General features: G+C 39.7%; 1 protein-coding gene across 2 annotated transcripts in view; it reads right to left on the reverse strand.

Annotated features, from left to right (window-relative positions):
- Positions 1-4,282: 4,282 nt before the first annotated feature.
- Positions 4,283-25,021, reverse strand: part of sec23a (Sec23 homolog A, coat complex II component) — a 110,517-nt gene continuing 89,778 nt past the window's right edge. For both annotated transcript variants that reach the window (XM_080202844.1, XM_080202845.1), the window contains exons 13-20: positions 22,294-22,400; positions 11,227-11,380; positions 11,027-11,104; positions 10,691-10,852; positions 8,270-8,356; positions 7,782-7,937; positions 6,501-6,566; positions 4,283-4,802 (exon numbers count right to left, since the gene is read on the reverse strand). In XM_080202844.1, the coding sequence (XP_080058970.1) occupies positions 4,713-4,802; positions 6,501-6,566; positions 7,782-7,937; positions 8,270-8,356; positions 10,691-10,852; positions 11,027-11,104; positions 11,227-11,380; positions 22,294-22,400 (900 nt within the window). In that variant the 3' untranslated portion in view covers positions 4,283-4,712. The remainder of the gene's footprint in view (positions 4,803-6,500; positions 6,567-7,781; positions 7,938-8,269; positions 8,357-10,690; positions 10,853-11,026; positions 11,105-11,226; positions 11,381-22,293; positions 22,401-25,021) is intronic.

Below are 25,021 nucleotides of genomic sequence, written 5' to 3' on the forward strand. Positions count from 1 at the left end.
AAATCAAATTGGAGGGAAATTTGGCCACACAGTCGTAGGTGTATAAGGAATATTGTAGGGGGCTGAGAACACAGCCTTTTGGGGCACCAGAGTTGAGGATAATCGTAGAGGAGGTGTTGTTGTCTATCCTTACTGATTGTGGTCTGTGAGTTAGGAAGTTCAGGATCTAGTCACAGAGGGAGGTGACGAGGCCCAGGCTACGGAGTTTGGAGATGAGTTTTGTGGGATTAATAGTGTTGAAGGCTGAGCTGTAGTCAATAAATAGGAATCTGACATAGGTATCCTTGTTATTTAGGTGTTCTAGGTTTGAGTGCAGGGCCAGGGAAATGGCACCTACTGCGGACCTGTTGCGATGGTAGGCAAACTGTAGTGGAACCAGGTAGTCTGGGAGGCTGGAATTGATTCGTGCCAACCTTTCAAAGCTCTTCATAATGACGGATGTTAGAGCCACAGGCCGATAGTCATTAAGGCACGCTGCACGTTGCTTTTCTTAGGTACCGGGATGATGGTTGTCATCTTGGAGCAGATCAGGACCTCAGATTGTTGTAAAGAGAGGTTGAAGATGTCTGTGAATACCCCCACCAGCTGATCCATGCACGTCTGGATGCCCTATGCAGACCAATCGCTTTCCATGGGCTGACCTTCAAGATAGCAACTCTGATATCTGCAATGGTGACCCCAGATGTAGGTTGACGCAGGGCTTCCAGGTGGAGGGCATGCCCTCACTGACCTCTTGCTCAAAATAGGCATAGAATGCATTGAGCTCATCAGGGAGCCAGCGATCTTACATGCCTTCATCTTGTAGCCTGTTATGTCTTGCAGACCTTGCCATAGTTGACAGGAGTCAGTGTGGCTAGCCTGGGACTCTAGCTTGATCTGGTATTGTCTTTTGGCATCATTGATGGATCTCCTTAGATCATATCTGGCTTTCTTGGATAGGTCAGTGCTGCCTGATTTGAATATATTCAAGTTCTTGGAGGCTGTTACAAGAAAGGTGGATAAAGGTGAACCTATAGTTGATTTCCAAAATGCATTTGATAAGATATCACATTCAAGGTAAATGCACAAGTGCTCGTAGTTGGAGGTAATATATTAGCCTGGGTAAAGTTAAAGTTTATTTATTAGTCACAAGTAGGTTTACATTAACACGGCAATGAAGTTTTTGTGAAAAATCGCCTAGTCATCACACTTCAGCGCCTGTTCAGGTACACTGAGGGAGAATTTAGCATAGCCAATAACCTAATCAGCACATCTTTCAGATTATGGGAGAAAATCAGAGCACCCGGAGGAAATCCATGCACATACAGGGAGAATTTGCAGATTCCATACCGATAATGATCCAAACTAGGAATCAAACCTGGGTTTCTGGAGCTACAAGGCAGCAGTGCTAACCACTGTGCCACTATGCCACTTCAGATAGAAGACTGACTAACAGAGCATACTTCTGCCAAATTTGCCGACAATACAAAGATTGGCAGGGAAGCAAGCTGTAGGGAGGATACAAAGAACCTGCAAAGGAATATGGATAGGTTAAGTGACTGGGCAAAAACAGTAAACTTTTGAAGGAGTAAATTCTGAGAGGATGTTTCCTCTTGTGATGAATCAAAAGATAGGAGGCATTTCAGAATGAAGTGTTCTCCAATGAATGGAGATAAGAAAGAACTTCTCTCAGATGTTTCTGAACTCTGGAATTCTCAATCCCAGGGTGCTGTGGAGACTGTGTCATTGAATATATTCAACACTACTACAGGGGGATTTGTGAACTGTTGTTTTGCTGGGGGGGGTGGGGGGGGTGGGGAAAATATGTAGGGTAAGACTTACGGGAACAGCCAAAAAAGTCAAGTTGAGGCCAATAGCAGTTCGGTCAACATCATATTGAATGCTGAAGCAGGCTCGAGGGGCTCTATGTCCTCTCCCTTTCCATTCCTTATGTTATAGAATGTTTACAGCATGGAAAAAGACCCCTGGGCCCAACTTCTCCATTGCGCCTTTTTTTTAAAGGCCCTAAGCTAATCCCCATTACCTGCATTTGGCCCATATCCCACTATACCCATCTACCCATGTAACTAACTAAATGCTTTTTAAAAGATAAAACTGTAGCTGTCTCTACTAATACCTCTGGCAGCTGGTTCCAGACACTCACCATCCTCTGAAAAAATTGCTCCTCTGGGCACTTTTGTATCTCTCCCCTCTCACCATAAACCTATGCCCTCTAGTTTTAGACTCCCCTACCTTTGGGAAAAGATATAACTATCTACCTTGTCTATGCACCTCATTATTTTATAGGCCTCAATAAGGTCACCCCTCAGCCTCCAGAGAAAAATATCCTAGTCTATTCAGCCTTTCTTTATAACTCAATCCATCAAGTCTTAGTCACATCCTCGTAAATCTTTTCTGCACTCTTTTTAGTTTAATAATATCCTTTCTATAATAGTGGCCAGAATTGCACACAGTATTCCAAGTATGGCCTTACCAATGTCTTGTACAACTTCAAGACATCCCAACTTCTGTATTCAACGTTCTGAGCGATGAAACCAAGCATGCCGAATGCCTTCTTCACCACTCTGTCCACCTATGACTTGACTTTCAAGGAGCTATGAACATGTACCTCTAGATCTCATTGTTCTGTAACTCTCCCCAGTGCCCTACCATTAACTGAGTAAGCCCTGCCCTGGTTCAATCTACCAAAATGCATTACCTTGAATTTGTTTAAATTAAACTGCATCTGCCATTTGTCAGCCCATTGGCCCAACTGATCGAGATCTCACTGCAATCGGAGATAGCCTTCTTCACTATCCACCATGCCACCAATCTTGGTGTCATCTGCAAACTTACTAACCATGCCCCCTATATTTTCAACCAAATCATTAATATAAATGACAAATAACAGTGGGCCCAGCACTGATCCCTGAGGCACACCACTGGTCACAGGCCTCCAGTTTGAAAAACAACCCTCGACAGCCACCCTCTGGCTTCTGTGAAGAATTCAATTTTGTATCCATTTAGATACCTCACTCTGGACCCCATGAGATTTAACTTCATGCAACAACCTACTATGTGGCCTTGCTGAAGTCCATATAGACAACATCAACTGCACTGACCTCATCGACCTTCTTGGTTACCCCTTCAAAAAAAAACACAATCAAATTTGTGAGACATTGTTATGTACTTAAGTTCAATAACCTTGATGGTTGACAAGTTAAAGTCTTATGTTATCTCTGCGTATTCTAGGCTGGCATAGCATGCACATTTATCACAACCTGCCATTAACAGAGTAAATGCCTCTTCCTCTTTGAGTTCTGAAACTATCTCAGGCTGATCAATGTTGATGTAAGGCATACCTTTTACAGTCTTAGGAAATTAATAACTGAAGTGTGAAAGCATGGAAGAAGTCATAATAGATGCAACAGAGGTAGAGAAACTGCGAGAATGCAATAATAACCCTATGGAAAGGTGAGTAGAAGCAATTGTGGTTGAGCTGTCTCTGATGATCAGCAGGTTTATGGTAGATATTGCTTAAAGATAAAATAGAGCATTTTGTGGCTATTTACAAAATTCAGCAAGCTATTAGAGAGTTTTTCTTTAAACCCTTACATAATATCAAGCTTGAGTTGAGGAACACACACAAGCTCAAAACCATCAGCAAACCCAGACACACACAAACAATATTCAATATTCCATCTGTTAATATACATATATACCATTTATCTTCGTTCCTTCATAAAAAATTGAACTGGGACAACAATGAGGTGCTGGAAAGGTGATATGCAACGTCACAACTAACGTTGAGGTTCAGAACATTATAAAAATAAATTTGAATCCTGATACAGATTATGGTGAGTTCTTTGTATCCAGGAAAATCATGCTGTTTAAAAAAATGTTTATCAACTTATATGCTAAGTTTTAAAATTAACATTCATCCTCTTTTACACCATTAAATATTTAATATCCATTTAATATTCAACCACTTTTGATGCATTACAATGAGGGCAGGTAGAAGTTTCATTCTATGTCTGTGCCATAATGAAAGCTGAATAAAATTAAGCACAATAGTGACATGTTTCACAAAGTGAGCCTCAAAGTCTACTTAAGGTAAAGCAAAGTGGGTGAGAATGCCTTAAAATGTTACATTTTATTAGAAATACCGTATTTCTAATGTTATATGACATAATGCAGAGCTGTTTCAAGAGACAGCCAAAAAAAGTTGTGGAAATTGGAATGAATTGTATATGACAATAATACACTGCAATCTTTGTAAAGTTTAATTATGTCACAGGTCAGGTTTCTCCACAAAACTCAAATTTTATTCGATTGTTGATAAGAGTTCTATATGAGGTTACACTTATCAATTAGAAAAAAAGAAATAGGAACAAATGAGACATTAAAAATAACAATACTGATGTGGATATTTGTTCATCAAGGCAGAAATTGGAACTCTAAATCAGTGATTTTCACTGTAGTGTATTTGGAAGCACTAATTGTAGAACATGCCTATATACTAGATAGGACAAAAGCAATAATATATTATCAAATGAAGATAAGCAATTCATTAAGTCCTCCTTTGGTGCATTACCAACTCGGTGCAAATCTGCTCTGTTGAAAAAGGCAAGTAATACAGATGTAGATGCTTTATATAATCTGCACAAATAGACTGCTGATTCCTTGTCCTGCTTCTCACATGGGCCACATGTTACTTCACCATCATTCTACACTCAGGTGGCACTGGAGACTGCTAGCTTTTTCAGATGATCCATGAACACTTGCAGGCTGACATCATCAGTCAGGATTGGTGCTCCAGCCTCCTATGGAAAAGGTTCACATATGGGCATCAATAGGACAAGCAACCTTGTAACTTGCTACAATAAATCAGCTACATTTTAGGGCATAGGTCACTTAAGAGGGCACTGTTCTTCAGAATTTTAAAAGCTGTAAGTAGCCTGATACATACCATACACCTTACCACTACGAACTAAGATTGCCTCAAAAAACAAAACTATTATTCTAAAACAGTACAATGTTGAGTGATTCAGTGCTCCTTACAAATATGAGCCATCAAAACTCTTAATGATTCACTGACAAGAATGAGTTTAGATATTGCTTCGTCTGCTAATAACTCATTGTGCTTCTCATGACTAAGTATTTGAGATAATATCTTCATCTGACCAATAAGTATAGACACCGACACAGTGAAACAAAAATAATTTGTAACTTTTATCATTTAAATATCTAACAAAGTCTACAGATCATGCAAGGCTTATTGAAAAAGTGAGGGGGCATGGGATCCAAGGGGACATTGCTTTCTGGATCCAGAACTGGCTTGCCCACAGAAGGCAAGGAGTGGTTATAGATGGGTCATATTCTGCATGGAGGTCAGTCACCAGTGGAGTGCCCCAGGGATCTGTTTTGGGACCCTTACACTTTGTGATTTTTATAAATGACCTGGGTGAGGAAGTGGAGGAATGGGTTGGTAAGTTTGCTGATGACACAAAGGTTGGAGGTGTTGTGGATAGTGTAGAGGGATGTCAGAAGTTGCAGCGAGGCATTGATAGGACGCAAGACTGGGCGGAGAAGTGGCCGATGGAGTTCAACCCAGATAAGTGTGGAGTGGTTCATTTTGGCAGGTCAAATAGGATGGCAGAATATTATATTAATGGTAGGACTCTTGACAGCATCGAAGATCAGAAGGATCTTGGCGTCCGAGTTCATAGGACGCTCAAAGCAGCTGCGCAGATTGAAGCTGTGGTTAAGAAGCCGTATGGTGTATTGGCTTTCATCAATCCAGGAATTGAGTTTAGGAGTTGAGAGATAACGTTGCAGCTATATAGGACCCTGGTCAGACCCCAGTGGGGGTACTGTGCTCAGTTCTGGTCGCCTCATTACAGGTGTGCAAGCCATAGAAATGGTGCAGAGGAGATTTACAAGCATGTTGCCTGGATTGGAGAACATGCCTTATGAGGGTAGGTTAAGGAAGCTTGGCCTTTTCTTGTTGGAGGAACGAAGGATGAGGGGTGACCTGATAGAGGTCTATAAGATGTTGAGAGGTATTGATCGAGTGGATAGTCAGAGGCTTTTTCCCAGGGCTGAAATGGTTGTCACAAGAGGACACAGGTTTAAGGTGCTGGGGATTAGGTACAGAGGAGATGTCAGGGCGAAGTTTTTCACTCAGAATGGCGGGTGAGTGGAATGGGCTGCCAGCAACGGTGGAGGAGGCGGATTCAATAGGGTCTTTTAAGAGACTTTTAGATAAGTACATGGAACTTAGTAAGATAGAAGGTTATAGGTAAGCCTAGTAATCTCTAAGGTAGGGACATATTCGGCACAATTTTGTGGGCCGAAGGGCCTGTATTGTGCTGTAGTTTTTCTATGTTTCTAGATCAGAGTATGCCATAAATAATGGAAATAAATCATTACATCCTACATGAATCTTTCAGCAAATAAAAGTAAGATCTACCAGTTCATGTTTCAAATTTAGAGTGTTTTTAAATAAGAAGTTGGTTTACCTGTCCCCACGCATACATGTTGTTATGGGTCTGTGAAGGATTTACTTTGGACAACAAGAAACGAGCCTGTTTATGAAATGTACATAAATGTTAATGAAAGAAAAAAGACAGGCATTTAAATAGCACATTTCATAATCTTAGGACATCCCAAAGTGCTTTGCAACCAAGAACATACAATCAAGAGGTGTTTCACCGGTGCAATGTCGAACATATAAAGCAATTATTGATATAACAGGAGCCATTTGGCCCACTGAATCCATGCCATGGTCTGCTAAGCATTGCTTCTATCACCTTCATGGACAATGAGCTCCAAGTCATCAACCACCCACTGTGTAAGAAGTCCCTCCTCACATTACCCCCGTATTTCCCACCCAAAACCCTAAATCTGTATCCCCTAGTCTATATACTATGAGCTAATGGGAACAGCTCTTCCTTCTTCACTTTATTTAAACCTGCCACAATTCTATTGAATCTCTTTCAACCTTCATTATTCTTCAATCTTTCAATTTTTTCCAATACAATCTTCTAGCTAAAATCTCACAGCACTGCATCCTGTCAGGGACCTTCAGATGCTTTAGTGCAGGATAATGGATTGAACAATTCAGGCCCATTATAACAGGAAAAGAATTAAAACATCTTAAGTTCCTTTACCAAATTGTTTGGTTTGGCCTAAATTACAGGGGCATTAATCTAAGCCACTGCCTTTGACTCAATAAAAACTGACTCAATGAAGCTACTGTGAGGATCCCCCTTTTCACATCCTGTTGATGTTACAATGTTAAATCAGTTCTTCTAATAATCTTGGTCCCTTCACCCCTAGTCAGTAACTCGCAGCATAAAGCTCCTTCATATTGTTCTGATATAGCTTTGAGGCATCCTAAAATAAAAAATATACCATCAAAATTAAGCAGTTTTTCAAATTTGATCTGGAGTAACAGATAAACCTGTGAAACAAAATTCTGAGATTAAGCTTTGAAGACAAAGGTACCAGTGAAATAAACAAACTTGAATGTTATCGGCAACGTATCAAGATGCAGCGGGAAGAGGCACATTTTATAAGGTATGTACAACCCAAAGGAAAAAGAATTCATGTATCTTCTGCATTTGTACAAGGAAGTTAACACTAAATGTAGAATGTCCAATATAGTGACTGATTTGCAACCCAAGAATGCCTGAAAAAACTGAGGTAATTCTTGAGCACACTTCCTCCACCCTTCCAAATGTGAAAAAAACAAAAACGTAAATTGCTAAAAGTTAATGTCAAACTGTAAAATCAGGTACCTGGCTTCCTCCATGCTCTGTGTCAACATAACGTGGCATTGGGAATCTGCTGTGCAGAATCTCTTGGGCATCATCTACAGGTGCTTGTAATAAATGTCGGAAATTTTCATATTCAGGCATGTCATGATAGCCAGCTTTGCGCCATTGAGCAATGGTCTAGGAAGAATAGGTGTGTTACTAAATTCCATTTTCATTTATTGCCATAAAAGGGTCAATTAAATTATTTATTAGCTAAATGAAATGAACAGTTATTATCCACCAAAAGATTTTAATCTGTAAAACTAAGGTAACATTAGTAGTTCATGGCTATAATGAATTATGATACTTCATTAATATTTCATCAAATACCAAGTTAATTAAATGTTGGAAGTCTGCTTTAAAGGTACAATGGATTCTTCAACGGTTAGTTTTAATGAGATAATTCAAACGATCCTAATGTTAACCGATAATGAGAATTGCTCAGTATGTTTCATGTGATATGTTCTTACCTCTCCATGATAGATAAGTATCTGGAAGAAGGTGTCCATAAGAAGAATTCGATCAGGGAGTATACTGCTGCTGTCTAGGAGAACAGGCTACACAAAAGCAGAAGAATCACAACTTTGCTTGAGATTTCAGAAAACCTCACATTCCAAAAGGAATTAAACTATCTTATCTCCCCCAACCCCCAAAAATTAGCAGAATACGCTTTTTAATAACTGTTGGTGGGAGTTATGCCCAGAATTGTACAAGTGCATTGGTTTTCAGAACCTAATAGAAATTAGGCTAAATTGAGTTTGTGAATTTAGATCCAATTTGTGCCATAGTCCTCTTGATTGCCATAGCTATCTTTATTCTATGACCACTAAATCCCTTTTTCTCTAACTCTGGCCTCTTGCATACGCCTCATCACAGATAAACGCTGGATTAATTGCCTGTATCCCACTCTCCGCAATTGCCCCTTAAAATCTCTGTCATCTCATCCCTGATTATCCTACAAGAGCTTCCTTAAAATCTATTTGACCAAACTTTGAGGTAACCCTTGCAATCTCTCCTTCTTTGGCTTAGTGTCACTTTTTAGGCCATGTTTCGTACCCTGGGACTTTTAAAGGTACTGCATAAACACATTATGCTGTTTAGAGCTGCTAAAAATTGATTAAAAATACAGTAAATTCTAACATGTTGGGATCAGAACTGATGATCACAGAATCCCTACACTGCAGAAAGAAGCCCACCAAGCCTGCACTGACAACAATCTCACCCAGGTCCTATCCCCATAACCCCGTGTACTTACCCAACTAATCTCCCTGACACTGAAGAACAATTTGGCATGCCAATCCACCCGCACATCTTTGGACTGTGGGAGGAAACCCACAGGCACAGGAGAACATGCAAACTGCGCACACAGTCACCTGAAACTGGAATTGAACCTGGGTCCCTGGTGCTGTGAGGCAGCAGTGCGAACCAATATGCCACCATGCTACTCAATAATTTGTGAAGTATTTATAAAAAGAGTATGCAAGTAAGGTTGCTTCCTTAAATAATATAGTTTCCAATAACATCTTTTATCAGGTTTGGTGAAAATCAGAATATCATACTGCTACTTAAAACACGTATCTACTGTATTCTTTCCCAAAAACATAACTTGAGAATTTATGGTAGAGTTACCCTGTTTTAAAACAATAAATTAGCCTTCTGCCCGACTCTCTGCCACCACTTTTCATACCAGCCATTGTTTTCTTGAATGAAAATGCCAAAATGATAACATTTACAGAATTGTGGCCAGTCCTGTATTATGGACTCTTGGGATACCATTACACAATGGCTCTGCATTTTTTCAAAAATCTGTTATGGATAGATTTGGATGGGTACTGCATCCACCCATTCCACTTTGAATAGATCTGGGGGCTGCCCAAACCACTAAAGATGCAACTGGAGCACCCGTGTTTGAAAGTTCACAATGGGATCTGAGCATTGCATTAGCATGCCAACTCAAAGAAATTGCTCCATCCCTCCAACCAAACAAAATCCCATTTTAATTTGGACAGGACAGTTTCCATTCTGCAAGCAAACCTTAAGGAGAGGCACAGGTACCCCCAGAGACATTTGTTGTTAAAAGGAACAAATGTGAGAATGTTGTTTTGTGCCTTATTACATTTACATGCATCTGTCCATATATAGGCAATTCTCTGCTGTACCTTCTCTACACAAAGCACAAATTAGCCAGGAAAAGGAGCAAGGAATTGGAGCAAATTAGGTTGTATTCCAGTTTCAGCACATCACATTCGCACAAAAATGGAGCACAGTTCCACTCTCATCTACATGCTTATCGTCTGTGAAAGAGTTTCTACGGTGCAAGAATGCTTCCGTGTTAAGACTCAATATGACTTCACGGAAAAGTAAGGTTCAGGTGTAAACTGCACATACTCTATGACTATAACCTAAGAGCCAACTGAAAGCTGCTTTTGACAGACAATGGTGACACAATAAAGCAATCTTGTATAGCACACGTCACACTGAACTGTCCAAATGGACTTTACATAGGATCCTCACAATTTGTACAGAGAAAACGCTGTTAAAGATCAGTTTGGGCTGGATAGTAATCAGTACATCACATTGGATTGTGCATTCAGCTCCTGGAGCTCGTCATTCCACTCAACCAGGTCACAATTAATCTGTATCTCAACTCTACCTACCTGCCTAGATTCCATAGCCCCACCTTTCCTAACAAAAACAAGTACCCCATTTAATTCTTATTTGACTATAATTTTATAATCAGAGTTCTGAATAATATGAGAGAATTTATCAATACTTGTTGAATTCTCTCATTATATTCAGAGCGTACAATTTAAGCCATTGCAATAACTGCTCACTGTTTATTCAATCTGACATCAATGGATGCAGAAAACATTTGGAATCATATTTCTCACCTCTGGAGGGCCATTGAAAGAATAGGCATAAAGGATGGGTTGAATCATGATGAGAGATTGTGTAAGATCCTGGCGCATGAAATGATGACGGTAATAAGAACTCTCATCAGGGCTGTTGTTAAAAACTTGCAAAAATGGCGATCTTCTCAGATGAAACATAAACTAAACGGGAAACAAAAGTTCTGCATATTTATATAGTTAACTGAAAGTTTTTTTAATGATTGCAATCCCAATTGCACACTATTTATAAATTCAAATTAATTTAATAGTTTAAAAATTATGAACTAAATTCTATGAGAAAATGCATACATGAAAAATAAAATTTTCACTTCATACCTGGGGGTACAAAGAAAACGTTTCAGAAAATTTGAAAGAGGCTGGATCATCTTTATGATAATCTCCAAATTTCTGACACTGCAAAAAAGAGGTAGGATGTATTGTATATTATTTTTTCAAAAGTATAACAACTTAAATCAAAGTAAATATTTAAAATTCTTCCAATTTCTTTCCCTTTCCCCCACAGAAGTGTATTGTACCAGTCGTATAAGCTGTCTGTCTAGCCATCGGAGAACATCAGGACCTTCCTCAGTTTCTGCTCTGTAAACTGCCAGTCTCGCCATGAGAACAGCTGCAGCTTCCTGGTCAAAGGATGCAGCAATATTCTGGATCTGTGTTTGTGCATCTGCCCAGCTTTATGAAAAGGGGAAAATGTAAGAACATTTATATAAATTAGAAGCATAAACCCTATGAAACAAAGATAATTCACACAAATGAAAATTAGTAATGAAACGTATTGTCTGTAATGGGCTTCATGTTTTGGATTTCAGTTGAAATATTTCTTAAATATATTATATACATAGCAAGGAACACAACATGTTAGCAGGTTGGAAACATATTTTAATCTGTTTATAAATAAATATATATACTTTCATGGTCAAGACAATGGAATGAAACTTTAGAACAAAATAGAGAAAGCTTTAAAACAATGGTCCCCATGAGAAAGTAATATTCTCCTCTACCAACTGATAGAGCTGAGTACAAAAAAGACACACAATGGGAAGTTTATATATAATTTGCCACAAGAACGCTGGAGCATTGTTCACACACAGCACAGAGAGATTTAGTAAAACTGTGAGCAACCATCTGGTTAAATTGCATGACCAAGTTAGATCAATAAATATTAGCAGCTTCTGAGGGATTAGAACGCAAAACTGTAAATTAGATAAAATTGGATTTGTGCAAATGGTTATAAGGCAGTAAGCTTACATTTACATTGGGTATTAGGGGTTCACAGTGCCATAGCTTGCAACAGGAAAGATTAATTGTTTGTAAATAGTCATGTAAAGCAGATATATACTAAATATAAAATCATTCCTTTGTTATATAATTCATGTATGTACGGAGGTTTCATATTTTCTGTTAGATCAATATTGACAGCAACAACATCATACAGTAGAACAGTTTATCTATTGAGGTAGCATTCCCTCAAATAGTACCATTGTCCACAAGGACAGTGGTCTCATTTGGCCGACATGGGCAACATCTCCTTCGGCTACCGACTGAAGTAGATCTGATGAAATCATTCACTGCACATTTATCTGCAGCTCTCAAACAATTAGAGCATAGAATCTCCTGGTTTGGAGGAGGTCTGGTATAATAAGTAGATCCTGCTTTTGTCTGCCCGTTTCTTCAGCCTTGGCTCTGTTTGTTTAAAACTTGAAGCTTCCTTTCTGGTCCCATTTGGTCGACACGTCCAACATCTCCTTTGGCTACCAACTGAAGTAGATCTGGTGAAATCGTTCACTGCACATTTCTCAGTTTAACCACCATTCTTTTGTATGAGACAGAATCGTGGATTCTAGACTGAAAACAAACGTGACTGCTGCAGCACTTCCATCATGGACATCAGATGGCCAGGGCTACATTATAGACAATGAAGTTCTCATACAGCCAATCTGTCCAGCAATGAATTAATTCTCTTCCAAGGCCAATTTGTATTCACAGTACATGTGTCACACAGAGGGTTGCAGAATACTGAAAGGAGTGTTTTATGGTGAACTATGCTCCAGTAAGCAAAACTGAGATACACCTTGCGTCTGCTTCAAAGGACAGCTCTCCAGGCTAACACCGACCAACAGCTGGGGGAGCAAGGGGTTGCCAACGGAGACAGCGGCTGCGCAATAACCAGAAAGGAAGCTACAAGTTTTAAACAAACAGAACCAAGGCTGAAGAAACATGCAGACCAAAGCAGGAGTCTACTTATTATACCAGACCTCCTCCAAACCAGGAGATTCTATGCTTTAATTGTTTGAGAGCTGCAGATAAAGTTTTGGCCTCATCAACCATCAGCAATCAAGCCAACTAGAGACATAAGTCTTCGCATAAATCTTTGCCTGTAAAGTACCTGCCATCACCATTCATTTCAGTTTTCAACAGTAGTTGCTCAAAGTGATCAACTATCCAAGAACTCTCCCTCTTTGAGGGCATCCATACAAAAGATGCAAAAGTCACATAATTACTGCAGATTTCTGGAGCAATAGTTCAGTTAATGACCAGAAAATGCACAATATACAATATAATAAATTGTTTGAATTCAGCTTCCTACTTCAGTTAATATTACTGGTCTTAGTGGAAAATTTATAAAGTTCCAGAAGTAAATAGAAAATATCCAACACTGTAATGATTCAACTGCATTATTAGTTAATACATTTGAATTACATTCCAATGTCGCACATAAATCAAACACTAAGACCTCAGGAATGTCATGAATGAAGAAGAGTCATCCAGGTGTGAAATGTTAGCTCTGTTCTTTCTCCGCTGATGCTGTCAAATCTGCAGACATTTTTCAGTATTTTCTGATTTTGTTTCAGAATACAGCATCCTCAGTACTGAGAATTTATCCTGTTAACTGTGCTGCCTGGTTCCTGTAGGATATCATTACTGCAGCTGACCCTACTGTCTTCAACATCTCTCCCACGTAGGGAGATATAATGGCTTCTGAATGACTCAATCTCAAAGGCTGGAAATCTTTCTGGAGATATCTGAATACTCATTCACTTATGACTGTGTCGACCTCCATTTTCAGAGATTTGCCGTTGACCAACAGAACTATCACAATAGGTGGCATTGTGTTAAGTTGGACCTGGTTTAAAGTACAAGTTTTGGATCCCTTGTTGGGTTCCTCAGCCAGTTTGATTTGATTTATTATTGTCACGTGCATTAACATACAGTGAAAAGTATTGTTTCTTGCATGCTATACAGACAAAACATACTATTCATAGAGAAGGAAAGAAGAGAGTGCACAATGCAGTGTTAGAGTCATAGCTAGGGTGTAGAGAAAGATCAACTAATGCAAGACAAGTCCATTCAAAAGTCTGACAGTAGCAGGGAAGAAGCTGTTCGTGACCTCAGACTTTTGTATCTTTTTCCCAAAGGAAGAAGGTGGAAGACAGAATGTCTGGGATGCGTGGGGTCCTTAATTATGCAATCATTAAGGAAACTTTAATTATAAATCAGAAATTATGGCAATTCCATTCAAAATTAATTCTACTTCTGTAGATACTGCTAGGCAACTGCAAATACAGTTTGTTAATTCTATGCTCTATGTTTGTGTAATCTATTTTACATTCTATGCTTGTTTTTCTGAAAGATTTTTAAGCAATTTAATATAGTATATTTTGAGATACAAGCTGGGGATACAGCTTAAAATATGAAGAGGTATAAAAATCTAGGTAACTCTAGAATGCAGTAGCTATAAAAAATATTGTAAACAAGTTTGCAACATAAAGCAATTTTTGAATTGGCGAAACATTTACCTTAGGCAATATATCTTTTAAAGAACATTCTTTGATGCTCATGCAAAAGTATTTATATTGAGAAACTATAAATACTATCTAATACAAGATGCTGAAACTTTTAGCAAAATATTTGGCAAATAGGGTACAGGTGAAGGCTGGGATGAAGGCACTTTATCTGAATGCACGAAGCATTCGGAATAAAGTGGATGAGCTGGTGGCGCAGATCAGCACAAATGGATATGATCTGGTGGCCATTACAGGGACGTGGCTGCAAGGTGACAGGGACTGGGAGCTGAATGTACAGGGGTATCAAGTGTTTAGGAAGGATAGGGAGGAGGAAAAAGCCCGGGGGGGGGGGGGGGCGGGGGGGGGGGCGGGCGCGTGGTGTAGCTCTGCTGATTAAGGATAGCATCAGGGTGGTAGTAAGGGATGATATAGGAACCAAAGAGCAGAACGTGGAATCGTTGTGGGTGGAGATTAGGAACAGCAAAGGGAGGAAGACGCTGGTGGGTGTCATTTACAGGCCCCCGAATAATGATCTGGAGGTGGGGTGGGCTGTTAACGCACAAATAAGTGCGGTGTGCAGGAATGGGACGGCGATAATTATGGGGGATTTCAATCTACATATTGATTGGTCAACCCATGTTGGACGCGGTGGGCTTGAGGAGGAGTTCTTGGAATGCTGCCGGGATAGTTTCCTCGAACAATGTGTGTTGGAGCCAACGAGGGAGCGAGCTATCTTGGATCTGGTGTTATGTAATGAGGCGGGCAGAATTAGGGACCTTGTGGTGAAGGATCCTCTTGGGGAGAGTGATCATTGTATGGTGGAGTTTCTGATGCAGATGGAGGAGGAGAAAGTGGGTTCCCGGACATGTGTCCTTTGTTTGAACAGAGGGGAGTATGATAGGATGAGAGAGGAATTGGCGAATGTTGATTGGGGGAGTGCGTTGGAAGGTAGGTCTGCTGAGGAACAGTGGAGGATCTTTAAGGAGATCTTTCTTGGTGCTCAGCAGAAATTTATTCCGATGGTTAAAAAGGATCAAAGGAGGGGAGATAATCAGCCATGGATAACAAAGGAGGTGAAGGAAAGTGTTAAATTAAAAGCAGAGGTGTTTAGAGTAGCTAAGAGTAGTGGGCGAGAAGAGGATTGGGAGAGGTTTAAATGTCAACAAAGAATGACAAAGAAGTTGATAAAGAAGGGTAGGAGAAACTGTGAAGCTGGGCTAGCGCTTAATATAAAAAAGGATAGCAAGAGTTTTTATAAATACATAAAAAGGAAGAGGCTGGCTAGGGTGAATGTTGGACCCTTAGAGGATGAGAGGGGGGACTTAGTGGTAGGGGATGGGGAAATGGCTGAGGCCCTGAATAACCTTTTTTGTTTCGGTCTTCACGGAGGAGGACGTGAATAATTTGCTGGGTGTTAGCGATGGAAAGATGGTAGGAGTGGAGGGCCTGAATGACATTATTATCACTAGAGAGGCGGTGCTCGACAGACTGGAGGGACTGATTGTGGACAAGTCCCCAGGACCGGATGGAATGCATCCAAGGGTTCTGAAGGAAATGGCGGAGGTGATAGTGGATGCCTTGGTGATTATTTTCCAAACGTCGCTGGATTCCGGGGAAGTGCCGGAAGATTGGAAAGTGGCTAATGTTACGCCGTTGTTTAAGAAGGGTGGCAGGCAAAAGGCAGGGATTTATAGGCCGGTTAGTTTAACATCTGTTGTAGGAAAAATGTTAAAATCCGTGATCAAGGAGAAAATAGCGAGGCATCTTGAGGAGAATTGTTTGGTAGAGCAGACGCAGCATGGTTTCATTAAGGGGAAGTCGTGTCTGATGAATTTATTGGAATTCTATGAGGATGTGTCTAGGGCGGTGGATAGAGGAGAGCCGGTGGATGTGGTGTTTCTCGATTTTCAGAAGGCGTTTGACAAGGTGCCTCACAAGAGGTTAATACAGAAGGTCAGGGGGCATGGAGTTGGGGGTAGGGTGTTAGCGTGGATAGGGGATTGGCTGTCAAATAGGAGGCAGAGAGTGGGGGTTAATGGGTGCTATACGGATTGGCGGTTGGTGACTAGTGGAGTGCCCCAGGGGTCGGTGCTGGGGCCTCAGCTATTCACCATTTATATAGATGATCTGGAGGAGGGAACCGAGCGTATGGTGTCGAAGTTTGCTGATGACACCAAGATTGGTGGGACGGCAAGTTGTGCGGAGGGTGTGGAGAGTCTGCAGAAGGATCTAGATAGGCTGGGCGAATGGGCCAGGAAATGGCAAATGGAATTTAATGTTGGCAAATGTGAGGTTGTCCACTTTGGCAGGAATAATGGTAGGAAGGACTATTACTTACATGGCGAAAAACTGCAGCATGCGACGGTGCAGGGGGCCTTGGGGTCCTTGTGCATGAGTCGCAAAAACCCAGCCTGCAGGTGCAGCAGGTGGTCAGGAAGGCAAATGGGATGCTGGCCTTCATAGCGAGGGGGATTGAATATAAAAGTAGGGAGGTCTTGCTGCGGCTGTATAGGGCATTGGTGAGGCCGCAGCTGGAGTACTGTGTGCAGTTTTGGTCGCTGCACTTACGCAAGGATATTTTGGCCTTGGAGGGAGTGCAGAGGAGGTTTACTAGGCTGATTCCGGAGTTGAGGGGGTTGAACTATGAGGAGAGGCTGAATAAACTAGGCTTGTACTCGTTAGAGTTTAGAAGAATGAGGGGAGATCTCATTGAGACGTATAAGATGTTGAATGGGATGGATAGGATAGAGGTGGAGAGGCTCTTCCCGCTCAGAAAGGACAGTAGGACTAGAGGGCACGGCCTCAAGATAAAGGGGGGTGCGGTTTAGAACGGAGTTGGGGAGGAGCTTCTTCACTCAAAGGGTGGTGAATCTCTGGAATTCTCTGCTCGTTGAAGTGGTGGAGGCTGCCTCGCTCAATATTTTTAAGACGCGGGTTGATGGGTTTTTGATAGGCAAGGGGATTAAGGGTTATGGGGAGAGGGCGGGAGTGTGGAACTGAGCCACGACAGATCAGCCATGATGTTACTGAATGGCGGGGCAGGCTCGAGGGGCTAGATGGCCTACTCCTGCTCCTGTTTCTTATGTTCTGATGTACTTATGTTCTTATTTCAGGATTAAAAACCTTTCTTAACCTTTGGATACATTACTGCATTTGCAAGTTTTATTATATTTTATCTGCAGGGTATTAATTTAACAGTACATTGCATAATACAAAGATTTTCATTCAAACCATATTTTTTATCTTTTGGATTTATTCTGAAGTTATGAGATATCATAAACATAATGGAAAAAAGATAGGGCAAATGAAATCTCCCTAGGCAACTCAACACAAATACAGCTTAATGATAAGCATGAAACTGTTTGCAGTTGGTGAACATTTGCCAATAATGAATATCCATAAATGATGCAAGAGGTTATTGATTTTAGGCTACTAATTCTAGCACCATTAACATTAATTTACTTGCTTCTCAAGGCCAAATCATCAACATCAGCAGAATGGATACTTGTTGTGCTGTGGAGGAACATTTTTCTCTCCAAAATAACATTTCACCATTTATATTGAAATACTTTTGCTTGGTACTGAGCTTTATCACAAGTTTCAAACTAAATGTTATCCACATAATTAGAAATTTCACATCTTACAGCAGTGCATAACCAAAGTATGCTGACAGTTGTTAATGTGAAATTCAAGACAACCATTTCACTATCTTTCAAAAATTGCACACACAAAAATAAGCAATCACAACCCACAAAATATTTCTGAAACTCATATTTGCTTACCAGATAACCATAGAAACATAATTTCTAATACAAAAAATTCAAAATAATCTTGAAAATGATCAATAAGTTATTTATCTCAATTTGCAATGATTAAAGAATCATCACATCCCCTAACGTTCAGTTTGATTCTTGAAGTCACCTGCATTCTTTGTATACATCTACCAATATATTCCACACCATGGCAACTTCTTTCCACAGCTCAGGCATCGCACTTCTCTCCTGATTGCCCTGGCCACTAACGTATTCTATCACCCTTAAAATGCTCTCAGCCAAACACAACTCCTCCAATATTCAGCCCAGGTGGTCACAGTAACCAGGTGGTCACCACCCTCGGAGTTGAGGAGGAACTTCTTCACTCAAAGGGTGGTGAATCTCTGGAATTCTCTGCCCGTTGAAGTGGTGGAGGCTGCCTCGCTAAATATTTTTAAGAAGCGGGTTGATGGGTTTTTGATAAGAGAAGGGATTAAGGGTTATGGGGAGAGGGCGGGAAAGTGGAACTGAGCCACGACAGATCAGCCATGATCTTATTGAATGGCGGGGCAGGCTCGAAGGGCTAGATGGCCTACTCCTGCTCCTATTTCTTATGTTCTTATGTTCTTATGTTAGTAACAGCAGCACATCCGTATGTCTCCCCTTTCCTCTTCAAGTTGTCACAGGTTCTATCCAATACATACAGATCTCTCATGCCCAAAGTATACCAGCCCCTGGTCAGCCTAATCTCTTTATTGAAATATTCTTCAGCAATTCCAAAGCACCTTTACACAAATTGCTTAATTGGCATTATTTTAGTGCAGAGATAACCATTTAAAATAAATGGTTACAAGAACATCCGTTACAATCCAGAAAACCAGATAAAGGATAGAAATGGAACAAGTTTTGACACACTTTTAGAAGCATTTATTTATGGACACACATGGTAAAGATACACCTCCCAACAGCTTCAGACTGCTCACTTTCATAGGAGCACAAGTGAATCCCCTGTTAATAATCACCATCTGCATAATGTCCTTTAGGGACGGAAATCTGCCACCCTACCTCTGACTCCAGAGCAATGTGGTTGACTCTCAATTACTCTCTAACAAGAAATTAGGGACAGACAATAAATACTGGCCAGGCATCAATGCCCAAATCCCATAAATGAATAAAAAAATACAATTAATATATCCTGAAGGTGCCACTTTATCCACCATGCCCCTCGCCTGAAGTGTGGTGGCCCTCAGATTAAATCACCACCAATCAGCTCTCCCGCTCAAAAGGGAGAGCAGCCCATGGCCATCTGGGACTCTGATAACTTTACTGTTACCTTTCAATATACAATTAACGTCAATTGTATATCAAAAAGGTAAGCAATCAAGTCTTGTGCTGTTTTTCCAGAACTGGAGCATCAAGCATGAAAACAATGGATTCAAAATAAATTGTGCCATTAAATAACAACTGATGGTGTTAAAGTAATCCATAGACCATTGGAATATGGCCTTACATTTAATTAAACTGCAGCTAATTCAATAAATAAACCTCACTGAGCAATGAGTTAAGTTTAAATATCTAGAATTAGCATATTATATTCAATTTCAAGTTGTTTCCTTGGTTAAAGGAAGAATGGATATCGTATTCGTCATTTCATTTGTACATGGTAAGCCATCTGTAAGGCAAGTGATTTAGCACATCAAATTGACCAAAGATCGTCAGCCAATGGAGTCCCACTCTCCATGATAGCTTAATTTTAAACAGCAGCATGATTAACTTGAAATTTTCTGTTTCTCAAGTTTCTAGCTTATTGCGTCTACAGCTGTACATAGTTTGCTCAATGACTTGCAATGCTTAAAAGCAGAGCTGAAAAGTGCCAGTGGACAAATGTACATTTGTATTTCTGACATTAACCGATTTGTGCAATTTCACCAAATATTTACATCTGCTACCTGACCGTACTAGCAGCTAATAACCAGCTAGAAGCTCCCTTCACTCTTCAGGCTGACAAGAATTGTAGCCCTTTAAATTTGGTGCAGATTAAAGATAAATTAAGAAAGAAAAAGTAACAGGAAAAATTGTGCTGTTGGGCAAAAAGCAAACCAAAGAACTAGTCACAGGATGAAGAGCATTTAGTAACCAGACCTGGCCAACAGACACTTTTGCTTAACTGTAATCTTTCCTTTCCAAAACACACAATTTTCCAACAATGGATCTTGATCATAACCTTGTTGCAGGAGAAAAACATGATCACTTTACATCCTATTAACGTACAGTTTTACACACAATTTACAGAAGAAGCCCATTTTAAACAGAAATACAGCGCTGCATTAGAAACACTGAGCAAATTTCCCCCATCCAGGACAATGCACAGGCTGACAGGAAAACATGCCACATATTCTGCCCCCAGTGTAATTAATTATGCATCCAGGGATTTTGCACCATTTTCCTTGCTGGGATTGGCTTGACGACATGCATCCTTCCTCCATGGTTTCATACCTCGGTGCCATATTGGAAAAGCACCTGACATCCAGAGCTTGCACATTTTCCCAGCGTCTCTGTAGGTTTCCTCTGGGTGCTCCAGTTTCCTGCCACATTCCAAAGATCTGCAGCTTAGGTGGATTGGCCATGCTAAATTGCCCCTAACTATCCAGGGATGTGTAGTTTAGGTGGTTGAGCCATGGTAAATGCATGGGGTTACAGGGGTAAGATAGAAAATGGGACTGAGTAAAATGCTCTTTGAGAATTAGTGCAGACTTGATAGGTTGAAGGGCTCCCTTCTTGAACTGTAGGGATCCTATGGATTACTGAAGAAAGAAGACGGACTTTCACGAAGAACTGAATCTGGAAGATCCACCCGATAGATGCTCCCCAACTCACTTACGTGGTGTTCCAGGGCCCTGGGACACTGTCAGCCTCCATCATGAACTTTGAAGGCAGCCCCAGGATTTCTTTTGCTAAATCCTGATTTTTGCACACCATGTTGGCCAATTAACCTAACCCACAAATTTTTGGATTGTGGGAGGAAGCCAAAGCACTTAGAGAAACGCATTCGTTCATGGGGAGAATCTGCAAACTCCACACAGATAGTGACCCCAGAATTGAACCCAGGTCTCTGGCACTGTGAGGCAACAGTGCTAATCATTGTGTCACCATGCTGCCCCAATACTAATACAAAGGAAGACTTGAAAAGAAAAGGGTCCTATTTATTAAAACACCACAGATAACAAGGTGGGGGAGAGGTCTGGCGAAGTGATATTGTTATTAATCATCCAGAGAGCTGGGTTCAAATCCCACCACGGTAATTGGCGAATTTTGAACTCCATAAAAATCTGGAACTAAAAGTCTAATGATGATAATCAAAACCATTGCTGATTGTCATAAAAATCCATCTGATCCATAATGTTCCTCAAGGGAGGAAATATGCCATAATCATCTGGTCTGGCTTGCACGTGACTCCAGATGTGGTTGACTCTGAAATGGCTACTCAGTACAAGGGCAATTGGGGATGGGCAATAAATGCTGGCCAAGCCAGTGACACCTTCATCACCTGAATGAATTAACTGAAAAAAAAGATTAAAATGCTAAAATTATGAAAGGGTGCAACAGAGTAAATAGAAGCAGGCTGTTTCTAGTAGTTAAAGGATCATGAATTCAAGATCAAAAGGTAACATCTATTATAAGAGACTTGGACAGCATTGTAAAGCTGAGGAAACAGGACTAATGGCAGGGCCACAATGGGAGATACACACAAAAAACCTCACACATGATGTACACATTTAGAATTTAAATTAGATGTGGTGCCTCAATGATTGAAAGTTAGAAGTAAGATCAACAGCAAAAGGGCAACATAGCTGGAGACTTAGAAAATTGAAATTAAATTTTAAAAATGAGAATACGCAGATTTAAATGAACTACCAGATCTGTAATAGCACAAACTTTCTTTGTAATTTATGAAATTCTCTCAGTAATGTGCACCTAATTCTCCAATAAAAATACAAAAGAAATTTCAAAAATAACTGATATAAGCATTTATATTTTACACACTTACTTTCTGGCAATTGTGGCAACTCTGATGCGCCTTTGTCCACTAGAATGCTGATACTGTGTCACAAACTGAATTGCACCACGACCACCTTGAGGAATTGGAGCGTTGTGCTGAGGATAACAGACAAAAATAATATTTGGTGTTAGAACATTTGCCATACAAAGACACATAATGAAGTAACTGAGTGCATAACACTGTATCCATAGTTAAAACTGAATGCTAGTGCTTGTTAGCTCACCACCCACTCATCCAGTTCATAAACAGACTGACTCAGCTACCTGGTGAAAATGAGACATAGTAAAAAGTCTGACAACACCAGGTTTAAGTCCAACCAATTTATTTGATAGTAAACTCACTAGCTTTTGAGGTTTCCCTCTTCTTCAGGTGAATGAAGAAAACTTCGAAAGCTAGTGAGTTTACTATCAAATAAATCGGTTGGACTTAAACCTGGTGTTGTCAGACTTTTTACTGTGTTTACCCTAGTCCAATGCCAGCATAGCCACATCATGAAAACGAGACATAACAGGATGGGATGAAACTAGTCTAATGATCATTGACTCAAAGCATGTTTCATTCTAACTTTGCAGAACTCACTGTTACATGAAATAGGTGTGTTTCTCAAAGCAATGGAATTATTTTACAAAGCATCCAGTGAAAATTTAACCAGGGCTAGGATCCGCTTTTGTAAGTTCTTCAGACGGAGTTGAAGCCACCATCAGAAGCAGACAAAATTGGATCTGCAACATTTGTACAATTGTTATTTATCCAGGTAAATCATCAATTCTAAGTTACTTCAGATGAGAATTGAATTGATGCAGAGATGTAGGATGTGCAAGAATTAGGAATCAGAATACTAATGGAGTTTCATTTTAGATTTTCAAGTCACATCCTAAAAAAAGAGAAATTCAGTATGGTAATCCGCTTAGAAAATAAGTAAAACTGTCATGTGTAACATGTATGGAAAGTAGTAAGAATGATGTACATCATAGAAAACACATCCAAACACACTGAATTTTAGTTTCGGCTTTGCGTTACTAAAAATCTGTTCTGCACAATCAGCACTTTTATTTGGACAAACAGATCTCTAGCAGTAGTTCACAGAATTTTAAAAAATAACTTTTTTTGATTTTTTTTAAAAAAATCTTTTGGAAATTAAATATTAACTAATTTAAGTAATGAAAATATGAGTACAAATTAAATTCATACTAGGTAGAAATTCTACTGCTTTGGCAACATTTATATTCTCCCATAAAACTCTTAGTATTCCTTTACTTAGTTTTGACTCATTTAAAAAGACAATGCCCCTACCTAAAATATGAAACAACCAAAACAGTTTACTAAAAGTTTTAAAATTTATAAGTAGTCTGCATGCTGTAATAAGTTCACGATTCTGTTTAAAAGATTTTACAAAGACTTGCAAGGACTCAAGTTAAAATGCAAAAGAATCAATTAGCTTCTTGATTATTAAAATAAAAACATAACCAAGTGACAGCTGTTTATATATCATCTTATGCACTTAACTGACAACTGTCCATACTCATTCAGGATACAATTTTATATCTTCTCAGGAAATACATTGTTAAGTATTGAACTGGAGGACAAGAGTAAACAGTGCCCCCGCATGCAAGTAATGCTAAAAAGCATTCAAAAGCAACTACAAGATTTGAATCCAAGTACCAAGGGATTTTAGAATTCTTGTTTCCTTCCAGCCAACATTTCAATAATTTTGTTCCTCTACATCCCAATCTCAATGTCTTGACACTTTTAGCTTGCAACAAAGATGCACAGATAAAACCATCCAACCTGCAGTTAAGGTTGCAATTGGATTGATGACCAGGTTAAGAGTGCAAAAGGAATTGCACTGTAATTTTGCAGCCTTGTTTCTGTGCTCTATGCTTCATTCAGTCTCCTAACTGCATAAAAGATAACTAACTTGCCAGGACAATGCTACATTGTATTGCCGAGTCATTATCTTTCTGATACCCTACACAATTTTAGTAGACAATAAAATTGTGATGTCTTTATTTTTAATTTCAAGCTTTGAACATAAACAGAATGGAAAGTGCAACAATTGTCACATTAGTTTCAGTATATGCCAAACTAAAAAGTAATGTTAGGTACTTCAAGTAAAAATAGAAAATGTTGTTAACACACAGTGAGTCTGCCAGCAACAGCTAGGAAAAGACAGTTTTAACACCTTAGTGTGTATTTTTCCACCTACACCAAAAATTTGGTTAAACATGAAGAATATTCAATGGCTTAATATTGCAGATGCTGGAAATCTGAAATAAAAACAAAGCGCTGGAAACACTCAACAAGTTTAACAGCATTATTTGTTTCTCTCTAGATTCCTAACTTTTTTCAGTTCTGATGGCTAGAGGTGTAATATATTTTAAGTGGTTGCATAGACAGGGGATGAAAAACCAAAAGAGATGAAGTTTAATGGGGTGGAAAGGGAAAAAAAATTAATTGACAAAATGGGTGATGTTGCAAGGCTAAAGAGGGGAGTATAAGGTAACAGGGGAGATTTATTGGTCAACTAAAAAAAAGACTAGCCTAGAGGACGTATAAATGGTAAAAGCAGAAATATCAATAGCTTCTCTTTAGACAAATGGGAGCAATGGCTATGATCTGAAATTATTCTTTTCAGCAGAGTCCAAAAAGACTGAAAGATGAAATACTATTCCTCAAGCTTCCAATGAACTTCATTATTAGTGTTAGAGGCCAAGAA

The sequence above is a fragment of the Carcharhinus amblyrhynchos genome, chromosome 14, assembly GCF_965287045.1.
Source record: "Carcharhinus amblyrhynchos chromosome 14, sCarAmb.v2.hapA, whole genome shotgun sequence".
Lineage (NCBI taxonomy): Eukaryota > Metazoa > Chordata > Chondrichthyes > Carcharhiniformes > Carcharhinidae > Carcharhinus > Carcharhinus amblyrhynchos.